This window comes from Lupinus angustifolius, chromosome LG06 (assembly GCF_001865875.1).
Source record: "Lupinus angustifolius cultivar Tanjil chromosome LG06, LupAngTanjil_v1.0, whole genome shotgun sequence".
Lineage (NCBI taxonomy): Eukaryota > Viridiplantae > Streptophyta > Magnoliopsida > Fabales > Fabaceae > Lupinus > Lupinus angustifolius.
This window is the reverse complement of record NC_032014.1, coordinates 10,315,091-10,331,705: the sequence shown is the minus strand read 5'-3', so window position 1 is coordinate 10,331,705 and position 16,615 is coordinate 10,315,091. Positions and strand designations below refer to the sequence as shown.

Genomic DNA, 16,615 nt, shown 5'->3' with positions numbered 1-16,615 from the left:
TCATTCATCCAAAAAATATTCATTCACAAAAGTTATATTTAACTTTTCAATTTCCTTCATTATATCAACTTACACTTTCTTATATTCTCACTCTCAATTTTTATTAAATTAAATCCTCGTACTAATATATATTTTTAGCAGCACTTACTCATATGACAGTTAGATCAATGGAAAGACATTTGATGGTGTTTAATATTAAAATTTTGTTATTCAATATAATATAATATAATATAATATATATATATATATTGGAAATGTGTTGTTCTTGTAAAATGCTGAAGAAAAAATGATTTTTAAAAAGTTCAAAAATAACATTTTTAAAAGTGTTGGTTAACAAAAATTAAAAATGTATTTTTAAAAATGTGTTTTTTAGAAATAGTAATTTTTGCAAAAAATGATTTTTAAATAAATTTATTTTCTTTGCAAAAAATGATTTTTAAAGTGTTTTATTGAAATAATAATTTTTAAAAGGAAGACTTTTTCAAAAATACTTCTAGTTCTAATTAAAAAAAGTTGAAGGATTGAATATCCACGTATCCAATCCATCAATAAATCTATGTATTAAGTTTGGATAATTTAAAATTTGATTTAAATAATTTATATAAATTAATAAATGACTTTTTATTTATTAAGATCTAAATCAATTTATTCATAAAAAAAATACTCTAACAATGTGAGTTTTTTTTATTATAGATATGTGAGGTGAATCATCCAATCCACCCCTTTAATGCTTTAAATTCAATTTATGATGTATAATTTTGAGGTTACCGGAAAATCATTTCAATTACAATATATAAACCAACAATTTCAACATCAATAATATCACATAGACAAAATTTCCTATTTTATTTTTATTACTATCTATATTATTTATTCTTAATATATATATATATAATATATATATATATATATATATATATATATATATATATATATATATATATATATATATATATATATATATATATATTATGATCCATCCTAGTGTATCGACTGGTACTTGGTGCCTATCAATCACATTCTTGTTTCTCAAAGTTTCTATAAGTGTATAAATAAAGTTTCTATAAATTTATTTACTTGTACTTATAAATTTCTCAAAGTTTCTACATAGAGAGAACTTACTTTCTTTTAAAGTTTTCAACTTGGACACAATATTTTTTCCCCATTATACATAATGAAATTTCAACCAATTATTAACATAGTAAAATTCTGGACGATTAATGAAATATATCGAGTTCAATTAAATTTCATTGTTTTTTATGTTTTATGCAAAAATAGTAGATTAATATAAGCATTTTACTTTTTAATATAAACATTTTACCTTTTCACAAAATAGTAGATTAATTATATTTCAATTTTAATCTATCTACGACCTTTTAATAACTAACTAAATTCATCACGCTAACAAGTTCAAAATTAAATCCATCTCATCTTATATCATTCCCTCATTTTATTTTTATGTTTATCCAAACCTTTCACAATTTTAAAGTTTTCATAAAAATAATTTTTTTTGATAGGTGTCGATTAAGTGTTAAGATATGTCAACAAGATGTCACAATGCAACCAATGAAAAATAATTTTAAATTGGACAGTGGGACACACATATAAGAAGAGGAGGTCTATGTGTTTATAAGAAAATTTTAGATATAGAAAATTGTACACATTATAAGAAAATTAACCTCATGACTCATGCCCTAAAACTATAAGAAATTACAATTAAGCAATGTTGTGATAAAAACATGTATCAATATAAATTAATATGATTTTATCTTGATAAGATAATATACTTGGTACGATATTTGGTGGATTGATAAAAAAGAACAATAAATATATATATATATATATTAAGAATGCATATGGTATGATGTTGAGAGATATTGTGCAAAATTATAGAGAAAATAGGTTTTCGTATTACCTATATCCAATCAATCAATAATATCAAAAGTAATTTGTCATATTTTTCTTCTTCAATAGAGAATTATAGAAATGTTCAACTTTGAGAGATTATTATCAAATGGTCAACTTCTAATATCATATTATTATTTTTTACAAAAGATAATTATCCTAATATCATATTATTATTTTTTACTAATGATAATGAGAAGATAAAAAAGATGCATTACCATAATTACCCTCATGAGAAACCAAAATGACATAACATCCTCTGATCCGTGTTCCACAACCCCATTGAGGAGAAGCAGAAGAGAGGGGAAAAGGGAAACACATAACAACAACAACAACAAAAATGAGGTCTTCATCGGAGACAATTAACATCGCTGCCAGTACTCAGAAACTCGATGTCGATAATCGAATTGCCCTTCGCTTTTACTATAGGATCGCTGATAATATCCTCAGACAGGTTTTAACCCTTTATTACCAATCATCTAATTTTGGGTACTTGTTGTTTTGATGCTTGATCTCGACTTAGTGCATAAAAATCGATGCTTTAACTTCTTTTATTGCTCTACAGGGGAATATTTAGATACCCTTTATTCGTTATGAGTTCTAATTTATTTATTTATTCATGGGGTTGTCACAAATTGGGGTAAATTCTGTGATGACATTTATTTGATCAGTTTCTGTTGGTCTCGGATAGCTTCCAAGTGTGGAGCTTAGGTAGTGTTTGGTGGATATGTTATGTTCTATACTTGGCTTATTTTATGAATTGAACAGAACATGGAGGTGAAAAAGTGAGACAATTTGGTTTATAGTGGCACCAAAAAAGAACATAACAAGACATCGTTCAATTCAGTTGTGCCGAAGGCTATGTTAGAATTTAAGTCATTGTTGTAATTTTTCCATTTTAGTTAATGATTACTTGCTTATTTTGGGATCTGTAATTTCTCATATATCTTGGTAGTTTGATTTGGCAACCTTTAGGAATTCATTCTTGTTGGTAGTCTCTTATACAAAACAAACTATCGTTGAATCAACCGTTACATTAGAGTTTCTAAGCATATTTGGTTATATTCGTCAAACTTCACTTCACTTGAAGAAAATATTAATATTTACCTTTTATATGGTTGAGTATAAAACCAACAGATAGTAGGTTAGGTGCTTAAATGTGTGATGGTGGTGTGTATGAAAAATGGCTGGCATGCATGGATTTTGTTATCTAATTTTCATATTTTCGTGCAATCATGTTTTGTTTTTCCTCACAGTAATGTTATATCGTGAAGCATAATGTAAGTGATAATTCATTCTTTTCCTTAAAATTTCGTTCTTGTACTGCTAGTTCCTTGTACTGATATTTTAATTTCTGATCTTAAAATTAATTGCCATGCTTTAGTTTCTGTGTAAATCTTGTCACATGAATCTGGATAAAAATAAAATTTCTAGTTACCTTCTCTGCTCTGAGCTTCAAATATTATTGATTTTGTTTTTGCAGGCTGATATCTTTCGTGCAGAGAAAAATATTGTTGATCTATATGTCATGCTCCTGAGATATTCTAGGTAAAGGAAGATGGCCTGTATCATTATTTGACCCATAATAGTGTTTATTGTCTTAAGTTGAATGGTCTATAAAAGGTGGACCTCATTGCATTGTTATTTTGGTAATTAAACTACACTGAGGGTCTTTTCTTTTGTTTGGTGATAGTTTGGTTTCTGATACAATTCCCCGTCACCGAGATTATAGAACATCTTCACAAAGGCAGAAAGAATTATTAAGAAAGGTCAACTACTTAGCCTTCATCTTTCTTCCTTAAATGAAAATGTTGTTAATTGTTACACATTGTTGGATGTATTCTGATTTCTAAGTTCTTGTTCTATAGAGATTGTTAAGTTCTGTGATTGAACTGGAGAAGTTGAAACCAGTGGTACAACTGAAGATCAATGAGTTTAACAGCAGGCAGATGTACCAACCCAATAGGAGGGAAAATAATCATTCAAATAATTTCATGGATTTCTCTCCAGTGAAAAAGAAAACTTTGACTAGTTATGATCAAACAAAGGTAAAATTTGCATCGAAGGTTGTAGCTGTGTTTAACAATCTTTCCTTACAATTATATCTGTTTTTTGTTGTTCAATGCATCTTTTCTATTTCCGTGCTCTACGTTCTCCTTGAAAAGTAGTTTTGTATCAATTCACTATTTTATATGTGATCAGGCAGTCAGACCAACTGCTGGAGATTTCGCCAACCAAGGATCAAGGAGCCAACAGCTTTCGTATATAAGACCTGTGGATGAGAATATGAGAAGACTGTAAGTAATGGACTCTCCCTTCATAATTGGTATTGAATAAATTATCACGCTTGCTTTCTCACACACATGAAATTATATGAAGGCTTTGCTAATCTGTTTGGTTATTTTTTGGTTGTCATATGAAACGTCTGCGTATGAAAGTGGTTTGTGATAGTTGGATGGACTTCATTCTTGATAACCCTTGCAATTATGCTTGCTTTCTGTAGATCTCTAACTCTACCACGTCCAAGGGAGGAAACCCTCTCTAAACATTCTATTCTGGGTCCTAGTGGGCTTAATGGGCAGTGGCGTCCGCCTATAAGTGATAAAGGGGTATGCTAGTATTTAACTTTAATTTTCAGTTTTGTTCAATCATCTCCTGACTGTTCTCTCTGGATGTAGGTCAGGTATCCAACCATCACAGATCTGTCTCCCGTTGAAATTCCAAGGTTTTGCCCTTTTTAAAGTTTCTGTGGTGCTTTTTCTGTTGTCGGCTTTCCATTTATGTTAAGTAAAAGTCATGTTCATTTCATCTCAGCCTTTGTAAAAAAACTGTTCTTTATTAGTTTATTTAAATAATTTGTTTTAAAAATGAGTCTGTTTGATTTATTGTTAATAAGTATTAAGGTTCCATGATGTACCTCTGAGCTGGTTTATCCATTTTCTTTTATATGTTAATTAACTACATCCGTCCTGTTGGATTCTCTCTCTGAACAAACAGCATGCAAAAATCCTATGAAGATGTATCTCTGAATAAACAAGATAATAGCGTTTCAGAACACAATAGATCAGATTTAGAATCAATTCTTACCCAGAGTGAGGACTGCCAGGCCAAGCATGCTGATGAACCTCCTTCTCTTATCTCTTTTGAAGAAACAGAAATCCCTCCTACGCCAGAACTTATCAGACAGCCTTCTCCTCCACCTGTACTTGCTGAAGTACAAGATTTGGTTCCTGCAGTGTCACCTCATGTTCATGAGGTCGGATGCAAGACAGAGACTCCGTCATCAGATAGTTTTGTTCGTGCCGAGACTCCTCTGCAACTACACATTGTGAGAGTCAATAACATTTTATTATCAATCTTTGATGCATTATTTTTTTACATTGATATTCCTAGGGAGTAATAGCCCAGTTGTTTTTGGTTATTTAGTTTCTTTGTATATATGCTTACAATTTCTGAAATATAAACTGTTGTCAAAAGCAAGGCATTATTCCCACTTCCCTGATAATTGTTCCTATTTGCAGTCAACTACTATGATGGAGAATTTTATGAAGCTTGCCAAGTCAAATACCCAAAAAGATTTGGAGACTTGTGGTATCCTTGCGGGTGTGCTTGTAAGTGATGCTCACATTTTCATTTTTCTTTCTTAAAGCAACTACCAAGATAAATCCAAGACGAGCTTGTGTCCCAAAGATTAAATTAATCATCAACTATGACATTTTCTTTTTTATATTTAAAAAGTGTACATTGACTATCTTTGAAAAGAAAACCATTGCTGGAATCCAAGCGACCAAAAAGGATTTTTGAAGAAAGTATGTTTCATATACTATAGCTTTTTATTACCTCTGTAGCTACATAATCTTGGACTTCCTCTCTTGATTATGCCTGTCTGTATGTGAATGTATATATGCATGTTATTTATACACATTAGATTGCTAAATTGTAAGGTACCTTGCCTTATGACCTGAAGGTCATGAGTTCAAAATCTGGAAACAATCTCTTCACTTGTGAGGGGAAGACTGTGTAATCTATCCTCCCTAGATCTCACTAGGTGGGAGCCTGATGCACTGACCCACCATTTTTTAGATTGCCAAATTCTTACCATTGTGGTTGATTTTATCCCTGCATGTATCTTTTTCTAGATTATACTTTACAATAATCAGAAGATATTGATTGTTATTTTGCAAATACACCTGATACGCAGAAAAACAGAAAGTTTTACATCACAGCTCTTATAATCCCAAAGCAGGAGGCAACATCAAGTTCTGTAAGAACTCAGTTATCTTAAAGCTTTTGGTTAGTACATATTATTAAAATTTATTGTGAAGTGTTACATTTATTGCACTTATGCAGTGTCAAGCTACAAATGAAGAGGAAATATTTGAAGTACAGGATAAGCGATCTCTTTTCCCCCTTGGATGGATCCATGTGAGTTTTTAGTTTTCCGTTATATGAAAACTGGTCATGTTCTTGATTTTTTGTCAGTTTGTTATGATAAATCACCTATTATACCATATATATAGGCCATATACATAATTCTATTTTTGAGTTGAGCCTTGATTACAGTTGAGCCTCGGTTATGTCTTTAGGATTTCAAAGAAAGTACATAAGGAGTCCTGACTCTGATAACTATAATAATACTGCATTAATTGTACCTCCTCCTTTTCCTTACTTTCTCTACCCAACTTTGGTTCCATAATAGTATCTATCGCTTACCTTCTGTATGTATTTTTACTGTTAATGTTGCAGCAGAACATCGTTGCTACATATCATAGAGATCGGACAAAGTTTTACGTTAGTTGTCAACTGCCTAACACAATCTTGACCTTTTATCCAGGCTTAGGACCGATTATGTATAGCAACTAATACATATAGGCAGGTTTTGGTGAGAAAGTTGGGGTAACTCCTAGGGAGAAAGTTGGGATAGCTCCTATTGTAGAAAAGACGGTGGTATCGCGCCTTAGGTGGTTTGGGCATGTATAGGAGAGATCGTTAGAAGCCCTAGTAAGGAGAGTATATCAAATAATGGTCAGTCTAATTTCTAGAGGCAGAAGAAGCCCAAGAAAAACCATAGGTGAAATAGTAGGAAAGATTTAGAGATGCTTTGTCAATGGACATGATTTATGGTAGATCATTGTAGTGTCATTCAATCCATGTAGCCGATCCGACTCAGTGGGATCAAGGTTGGGTTGTTGTAATGTTGCAAAAAAAAAAAACAAATAATTGTTGGTATATAATCTTTAGGTCTTGTTTATAACTACAATGCATTTGAATGCATTAAACTTTCTTAATGAAAATGTTATGCAGAATGACCTTAAACGTTTTAGCAGATGCTGGTACTTGTTTACTGCAAGTGCATTAGGCACACGTTTCTGGTATCTTGCAGTGTAACTAGAAAGTAATTCAAATATGTTGAGATTTTAATGAGATAAAAGGTTTGCCTATGCAAAAGACTTCCACCATTTTGGGATCCAGGGAGGATGAGATATACACACCCGTACCCATGTGAGCATAGAGATGAATAAGTAATTCTAGAAGAGTGCATTGGAAGCCATTAAAATATTATAATTTCAACCATGCAAAGACCCTGTACCACAGCTTTACTACCGTCTTCTATGTTAAATATTACTGAAACATAAAAACAGGTTCTTATAGAATTATTTAAATGGAAAATGCACCTGGAGCAATTCCCAGAAACTTTTAGAGGCAGCAATGTGTTTAAAAGTTGGTTGAGATAACACTAGAGGTATGCTGGGCTTAGAATGTTTTATAATCAGTATATAAGCTTTTTTCCCCTCCCACACCCAATAAAAGATAAAGAAAATGTAATTTGAAAAGAAAGCAGAGTCCAGTGACTCGGAGTAAAAGGAAAGGACAAAAGTTAGCCACTTGGTTTTTGTGCAGACCTGCCTTAAATGGATGTGGCATGCCAGTTCAAGTGATAGTGAAATAGAGGGTCATTCCTGGTTATCTTGAGTGGAGCATTTTGTTTGAGAGTATCAACAGGAGAATTTCAGATTAAGTAGGTTATACCGTCTTTTTGTTGCAGGTTTTTTAAATAGATTTGTTAAGGTCAGTTTTAGGACTTCTGATTCCTTTTTGTTGCCTCCCCATCCCCTCATCCCCATTCTAAATTTAGATGTTTGTATCTTGTGAACCTTGGTTGCGTAAAATTGTTTACTTAAAACTGAGTAACCTGAACTTCTTTGGTTTTTGACTGTTTGTATAGAACAAATTAGTGTTGTGATTTTTTTTGTCTCTATTTCCTAACTTCCAAAAAAGGTCATGGAGAATGAATTTTCTTGTGGTACTTTAGTTTCGTTTGTCTCATCCAAATTCCTTCTTTTTTTTACTTTCCTAGTTTTCCCATGTTCTAACACTGAAATATATGTATAATTTTGAATTGCCAGACACATCCAACACAATCCTGCTTCATGTCATCAATTGATGTACACACCCATTACTCATATCAGGTGAGTTCACCAGTTTTCTTAAATTTTAGTTGAGATCATTATTAATAGATGTATTTGTGCTGTTTGGTAAGAGGGAATCTCTGCTACTGATGGAAATGTTTGTTTTTTATGTTACTCGGTAGATCAAACTTTTTTAGTTATTGAACATATGGTTCAAAATTTCATATAAACATACAAGTTAAATTAGATTTGAAAATTTCTTCTCTTTTATTTCTCTTGCTTTGTGATCAATCTCTCTCAAATTTGGTGATTTTGCTAAAATTTATTTCTACCATGTCTGTCAAAGATGGGGCTATTTATAGTACAATTGATACTTGGCATTTAATTTTGTTTGTGCCATGGGCTTTCATTTACTACAGAATCGAGCTAAGTACATTTTGTTGTTCCTGTAATTACTATATATTTTTCTCATATCTTATTGAAATGCTTGTCTCTTTAGATTATGCTGCCAGAATCTGTTGCAATAGTCATGGCACCAACCGACAGTTCAAGGTAACGTCACCACAAATATATCTTGATGTAGGGAAGTTAGCAAAGGACGCATTTCCGTAACATTAATATAGCTGTTATTGAGATTAATTTTGATAAACAAGAATCACAAGACTGCCTTATATAGTCAGAGTAAAGGAACATCAATACTAGGAAGTTGACCCATTATTAATTTAGGAAACAAAATAGTAGACATAGTAAGCCTTGGCGAACAAGTAAAAAACGCTTTATAGGATAGTTGTAACCCATATTGAAATGCTTTTAGTACTCTAATGAAGTAAAGCATTAACTTGGTCACTAAAATCGACATCATTGGGCATTTTGACCCCGAATTAGAAAAAACAAATTTAGTCCTTTGAGATTAGTAAATTGTCAATTTGTTACCTGAAATTTGGTTTACTTAGTAAATAATTTGGTCCTTGAAAATGCAATGTTTGGATTTAATTTTTCTAAGGTTAGCCACATAGGTGCCAAGCTGGCACTTTATGTGTCATGTGAGACACTCCCTTAGAGTTAACTGACACACATTAATGTCAGAGACTAAGTTAACTGACAGTTATCATAGTTAATTAGTTATGGACCAAATTTGCCTTTTAGTAATGCCATGGATTCAATTGACGGATGATGCTAATTTCATGTACCAAATTGATGTTTGAGTCAAATAATCCTTGATCAGGAATAAATTCTTTCAAATATTGACCAAGATAATGAAAAGATTATCTGTTTTGAAATAACTTGTGTAATTTCCATGTACAGAAAACATGGCATTTTTCGGCTGACAACCCCTGGTGGCATGTCGGTAATTAGGAAATGCGAGCAACGCGGCTTTCATCCACATGATCAACCTCCAGATGGTGGTCCTATTTATGATACATGTACAGATGTTTACATGAACCCAGATTTAAAATTTGATGTCATTGATCTTAGATGATAAGAGTTTGTTGTTTCTAGACTTGTCAAAATCTAATCATCAAATTGTTCATATGACAGTACTTTTTTCAAAGATTCAAAGATTTTAGCATTATTAAGCCAGCATTGGACATCATAATATTATTTGTGGCTGTATTTGTGAAAAGAAGTTGCCTTTATAACTCTACTTATTTTGTAACTATTATTCACCAATGGCCTCTGCATGGCCATTTGTTCTGTATTGCATTCAAGTGATTGGATAAAGGAAAATCCTTAATTTTCTGTGCACATTTTATTACTTTAATGCTAGTAGTATTAATACTGGTAGAGAATTACTTGCATAAATTTAGTCCACTTAAGTGCAATATAGGCTAATATTCATATTACTAATTATTAATTCATTAATAGACTATTATCATAATTAATAATGTAATTTATCACACATTTGCACTCAACTTGGCTACAATAAAATGTCCTTGAAATAAAATTGGGTCTTATATTGAATCAACCTATAAACTGAGGTTACTTGCCACTAAAGAATAGAAATTTAAAGAATAGCAGGTTGAGTCAATGATGTAGAGCTCTAGATTCCAAGAGCTGTTTTACTTTTATAATTAGATCATTTTAATTATATGTATATATATTTATTGCATATGATTTTTCATCCGTAAATTTTTTGGAACACTTCAATTAAATCCAAAATGAGTATAATAAAAAAAACCATTTTGATGTACATTTTAGTTGTGCGAAGATTTTGTTTTCATGGTTATTTAAGGTTATATCTTCCTAAAAAATTAGCAGAAAATTTATTCTTAAACAGAAGGAATTTTTTTGGTTAGGAGTATTTCTAAGTAGACTTTGTTAATTAAGAGAATATAATATTTTGTTTATTTCATTAAATACTTTTGACAGAAGGTTTATCAATGATTAATACAATAGACTGTCATAATTCACTGAGTATAGAATAATGATCAATTTGTCAATATTTGATATTTTTAGGATGAAATAGAGATTTGTTATCTTCAATGATAAAATATATCTGCATATTTTTTTTTCAGGATTGATTTAAGTTTTTTCCTCATATAAATGGAGAGGATGATGACTAGTCCTTCATAATTGGCTAAATTTTGTTCAAGATGTGGATGACTAGTCCTTATAAAAATTTGATTGACTAAATTTTGTTAAAGTGCCAATACAATAAACCAAGTCCTAAATGATTAGATTTGCTTAGAAAAAAATTTGTTGAATAAACCATGTTGGACTTTTTGACAGTTTTAACGGTTCATGTTTGAAAAAGTCATGATCTTAAAATAAATAGCATGATGTTCCATGCCTATAAAGAAAAATTAGCGTAGTGGATAATAAGGTTTGAAAACTACAATGACTTTGTAGTGACGGTAGCAACACAATTGGTGGAAGTAGGTTAAGGTAGTTTCATTTTTAAGTACTAGCTCCATATTTTTGTGTCAACTTGGATAACCTGAAAAATAGCATGTACTAATGCTTGAATTTGTCAATTTACAAATTTGATTCTTCAAAACTGGGTGCTTCATTGCACCATTTGTGATAGAGAGATATTTATATAAATCAATAAAACGGTGGTAATTATAATGGTAGTGTCACTTTATGTATAATGGTAAAGTCAACAATAATGAAAAAAAATATAATTCACCACCTTATGTATACTTGAGATTGACAAATAAATAAAAAATTATTAAAATAATAATACATTATAATTAATTAACCAATCATAAATCGAGATAATTTATATTATCATTTTTCATTAAAGCTGTTGGATAGTGCCCAAAAACATACAAAAAAAAGCTGTTGGGCAATGATAAAAGTAGTTCTAGTTGAAGTAATGCGAACCATAAATCTTTTGATTAATGCTTTGAAGTAGAGAAAAGTCTTTGAATCTCATTGTCATTGATTTTCTCTTTGATTAATGCTCTGAAGCAGAGCAAACTCTTCGATTTGTCTCTGATTTTTTAGTGATAAACTTCTTTGAGTAAAATACAAATGCAAGTATGTTGAATTTCACCTGCAAAAATGAGTTTTAAAGAATTTTATTGAAGTTACCATCAAATTGTAAGAATACTCCACCTCAAGAGTAGCTTTCCCCCATCATAAAGCAATTTCTTCAAAATCAACAAGACATCTTAAAAGGGCACCACCACCTATATAATTGAATCATACTATACGAGTGATCTATATGTTGCTATTACAAATTTTTTGTTTGGGTCCTCAAATAATGCAATGATCTCAAACCCTCTACATTTATCATAAAATGAAGACAGCTCTCATTTAAAATGCATGACAATGCCTAAAAGAAATTAGTCTAAATCACAAATTTGGTAAATCCTAATGGGAAAAAACAGTTCAATTAGGATTATTCGTTGAAAGTCATAAATTCAAATTGAATCGAATTATATATTTTTGTTCGGTTAAAATATTGATTTGTGTTCAAAATCAAGTCGATTAGATCTGTTACAGTCATGTCGATATTAGTTGATGGATGCTTTGTGGGGTCTTTTGAATAGTGGGTGAGTGGGGCTCCAAGCCTTGGCATGTATTGAGCATGGGAAGCAAGGACAATTTTGTCATCAAGGCATAGAGTTTGTTCATTATTCCACGTAGAGAGATTACCCACATGGCAAGTTGTCTAAATTGTGTTTTCTCACTTGGTGAAAAGAAGAAACACTAATAGTTATACGTAGGGGCCAATCCTCAAAAGTGACCCCTGCCTCCATTGCTAGAGTTTGCTCATCATGGCACCAATCTATTGTGTATTTCTTCTCAACTTCTTGACTCATCTTTCTACCTAATGTTAGGCTATATAAAACGCCTTAAAATGCATAAAAAAAACAAAAAGAAAGAATAACATAATACGATATTTTTATCCTTAAGTATAAAAGGAAAAATAAAAATTTGTCTCTCTAGTATTGAAAATAATTTTCCCCAATACAACATTAATGGAGTGCCCAACATATAAAAATAAGGGGAATTATATCATGATTTTTTATAGATTTGACTTGATTATACTTAGACATTTCTTTTCTTTAAAAAATAAACTTATCTTTTTAAGACTTATAATCAATATATTTAACTCTCTTCAACCGGTGGTTATCACAATTACACAAACTTTCCCTAAAACAAGAAAGTGTAACTTCTGAAGCAAATATGTTTTAGAGGGTAATTAAACTATAAGTTCAATGGATATCACAGCAATTTCCCCACACACACATATATAAATATGGAATGTCTTATGCGAGAATACTTAGTCATTGTGAAAAAAATGAGAACAATAAATTTTATCAATTGAATATTATTAGAATGATCTATAAGTAAAAAAATTAGATGCACGCAACTCTTTTAAATTGTATGTGAGCACTTATAACTTTTAATTTAGTCTATTAGATATGATTATATTGTTGAGATTTATTTTTCTTGGTACTCCTAAATCTTAAAGGAGAAATACTCTCATTATAAATGTCCACTAATGAAATAAATATTTTGATCAAGGAATTTTTTGGAAATAATATAATGTTTAACTATTTTTACAACGTGCCTTAAGGAGAGAAGAGTGAGGACCTACCCTTATGATCTTATAAACATTTTTAATAGTCTTTATCTTTTGAAAATAGAAGGATGTATATAATGAAATAGCTTAAGGCCTCCACCAATTATTGGAGCAACCCTTAAACATTTTTCTCATTGCAGATTTGGTCCTTGCTAACTTCATTACCTTCAAGGATTTATAAGCAGCAATAACACACTAAATGTGCATCTAATAATATCATTAAGCCAAAATTAGACATTATAAGGTACATATAATTTAAACATAAATATAAGTTTGTCATTTGTATATAATTTATATACTATTATATCATTAACTGGTAAGTTATATGACCTATACCAAATAATTATAGGAAAAGAATTTACCAGGTTTATATTCTGTCTCAATATCATATCGCTTATTAGGTTTATATTCAAGTGTTTGTTGAATGTGTTAAATTTGAATGGTAGGTAGATTGTTGTTTCCTTCATAAGCTTCTTTTTAAATAAGGCAATTATCTAAGATCTACCTTCCAATGACACTCAAGTAATTGAACATTTCTTATATTTATCTTTCTCTAGTAACTTTAGCTTCACTTTTGATTCAATAGACAATGCATATATTATCTTTCTCTCTAAATAATGTTATATTTATTTATTATAGTATCCAACTATCTTTAACGATAAGAACCAGGATTATATAGTGTGTAAATTGCTTTTCATCTTGCTATTTATATCTCACATGTCCCATAAAGTATTTTATTCTCTGTTCCAAAACCTGTGATTGGTAAAAAAAAATTAATTAAAATTTCGCAAATTATAATATTTTACATGTCTTTAGAATGTTGAGTGGTAAACTTTATAACAAAAAAAAAAGAAAGATTCTCATTAATCGTTCTGTATTATTATAATGCAATATATCTAGTACTAGTCACAGGATGACTAATAAAAAAAGGATTGCAGTTTGGTCCATTCACGTGATATACGATTTTTCAATTAATTATTAGTTCAGTTGTACATGTTCTTAAGAAATCAACCATAAAAATATAGGGAACAAAAAATGCTGAAAAATCATTGCACATATGTAGTCATAACCTAACCAATAAATATTCTTTTTGACAGTGATTCACCATCTAAATAGTTTTTTATCATATAATAAATTGTCATTGTTTGTGTTAGAGATGAGACAATCATCCTCTACCTTAAAAATATGACATAAATATATGATAGGGGCAAAGAACAAAAAGCTTCATCAGTGATTGGAATGAGAATCCATAAAGTCTATATTTTATAGAAAATAATATATCATCCTACTAATACTTATATTTACATGAAAGTGATATATGTTATAAAGTGATACTTTATTGATAGATTTATAAGTTACATGTGTCACTTTCTTTTGGGCAGTAGGATTTAGTAGTAGAATATAATAGTCATATTTGATAGAAAAAGTCTTTATGCTGTCCATTTTATAGACAAATTCTGCAATTATTATTCCTTGAATTCAGCAGAATTAGATTGTGGTTGCAGACACATACCTCTAATCAAGTAACACTTTTACTGACTTTGCAGGTTACATTCTTTTCTACAATTTCCAAATTGTCACAGATAAAATAAGTCATATTCTCTGTTTTCATCATTACAATACTAGACAAAAAATAAAAGTAAAATCCCTTATGCCTCATTTTCAGAGAAGAATATTCAATCTCTTTTACTTTTGCAATTTTCAAGAATCTCTCTAGCCCTTGAAACTTGGATATATATGAATACTTCATCTTTTAGTCATATACTCATATGCATCTTGATGATTTCTGCTTTATCTTTTTGACTTGTAAATCAAAACCAACTCTATATTTTCAATCCTTCAAGCTCTTTTCTTTGCTTTTTTCATTTGAATTACTTCCTTGCTTCTTTTCTCTTTACCTTACATCAGAAGCTCTTTGAACTTTGAAAATCCACCTTAGTTCTATTTTTGTTTCCTCTTATTCTTTGAAGGGAGCTTGTAGTTATGTGTTCCGAAACCACTCCCCTTTGTCCCTCTTTCTCCTATGATCTCTCTGAACAAGTAACGAAACACAACGTTCCTCGAAAAGACACATTCTTTATGGACTCAAATCCTGAGTTTGAGTTCAGCACTAGCATAAGCCTTGGGTTTGAATCATCTTCTGCAGATGAACTTTTCTATAATGGAGTGATCCTTCCAATTCAGGTACAACAAGAGAGTACAAATACATCGAAACACACCCGTTATGGAGAGTCTCCTTATGCGAAACTTCCACCGCGTCCATGTGTGCCTAGAGTAGACAAAATGAAGAAAAAAGAGAGCACTAGGGAAGTCATAGATGAGAAGAAAATTCAGTCCAAGTCTTTCTGGGGATTCAGCAGAAGCAGAAGTCTTAATTGCGATACAAATAAAAACTTAGTTACCTCTATACCTTTGGCACGAAGCAAGTCCATCGGTTCTGCGCTAAATCCAAAGAGAATGAGTTCAAACAGGCATATATCAGCATCATCGTCACAATCTTCTATCATAAATTTGTACCCTCTGCAAAAATCTTCTTCAGGTAAGAGTTATACTAATGGTCTTCGGATTAGTCCTGTATTGAATGTACCAACTCCTTGCATTTCTAAGGGAGGAGCAAGTCTCTTTATGTTGGGTTCATTTTTACGTGTTGGGAAGGTTAAGAAGAGCAAGATCTGATTTGTTCATATGCTATATCAATCATGTCATGAATAAATGATTAATCAATCTTAGCTTATCAGAATTAATTACCATTTTTTGTTCTGATTTGATAAGAAAGTGAGAAGTAATAAAAGTTAACTAGCATGGTAGTCAATGCAGTTGATTATGTTATGCCAAGAGAATGATTAGAAGGAGAGATTAATAATGTAATGGTCATGCAGATAAAAGGGTCAAGATCATAGGGGACAGAAAAAAGGGAATCCATCTTTAGTGCTTTGTCTCATTTTGTTTTCTTTGTGATTCCTCTTTAAATTGGTGGTGCCTGTTAATATTAGCCCTTGTTTATTATTCATGAGAAATGCTCCATTTGTTCAACTAACATTTTGGATCTATTTGTAAATAAATATGATAAGGTAGCAGTTTCATGTATAAATAAATAAAAATTGTTGTCTGAGTTAACTCTGTACAGGCTTAAGTAATGATTGAGTTCTACTTGAATCAAATAAAGTACACAATTTTTTAGTCAAAGAATCATGGTATCTGTTTAATACACAAATCATTATTTGATATATATGAAAAGACATTTAAGGATAGGTTCAATTTT

The 16,615-nt window shown here is 30.8% G+C and overlaps 2 protein-coding genes across 3 annotated transcripts; both read left to right on the top strand.

Moving 5' to 3' along the window:
* On the top strand, positions 2,135-10,047 carry LOC109349760 (AMSH-like ubiquitin thioesterase 1). Of its 2 annotated transcripts, none has more exons than XM_019590705.1 (14): positions 2,135-2,359; positions 3,389-3,453; positions 3,599-3,674; positions 3,774-3,971; positions 4,108-4,202; positions 4,409-4,514; positions 4,584-4,630; positions 4,903-5,233; positions 5,427-5,516; positions 6,107-6,169; positions 6,256-6,330; positions 8,313-8,375; positions 8,815-8,867; positions 9,621-10,047. In XM_019590705.1, exons 1-14 carry the CDS (start codon positions 2,246-2,248, stop codon positions 9,793-9,795), a joined length of 1,551 nt encoding a protein of 516 aa, XP_019446250.1. In that variant the 5' UTR covers positions 2,135-2,245; the 3' UTR covers positions 9,796-10,047. The 2 variants fall into 2 exon arrangements, with proteins under 2 accessions (XP_019446250.1, XP_019446251.1); XM_019590706.1 differs by having other exon boundaries at positions 2,136-2,359; positions 3,774-3,953.
* LOC109349759 lies at positions 14,966-16,090 on the top strand. Its single transcript, XM_019590704.1, has one exon. The coding sequence runs from the start codon at positions 15,337-15,339 to the stop codon at positions 16,027-16,029; it is 693 nt and encodes a 230-aa protein (XP_019446249.1). The 5' UTR covers positions 14,966-15,336; the 3' UTR covers positions 16,030-16,090.

Bases quoted from the DNA above. Each gene is read 5' to 3' on its own strand.
- LOC109349760 (XM_019590705.1), top strand. From the start codon at position 2,246: ATGAGGTCTTCATCGGAGACAATTAACATCGCTGCCAGTACTCAGAAA. The intron at 4,631-4,902 runs GTTTTGCCCTTT...CTGAACAAACAG, and splicing joins TCTCCCGTTGAAATTCCAAG to CATGCAAAAATCCTATGAAG. The intron at 8,376-8,814 runs GTGAGTTCACCA...TTGTCTCTTTAG, and splicing joins ACACCCATTACTCATATCAG to ATTATGCTGCCAGAATCTGT.
- LOC109349759 (XM_019590704.1), top strand. From the start codon at position 15,337: ATGTGTTCCGAAACCACTCCCCTTTGTCCCTCTTTCTCCTATGATCTC.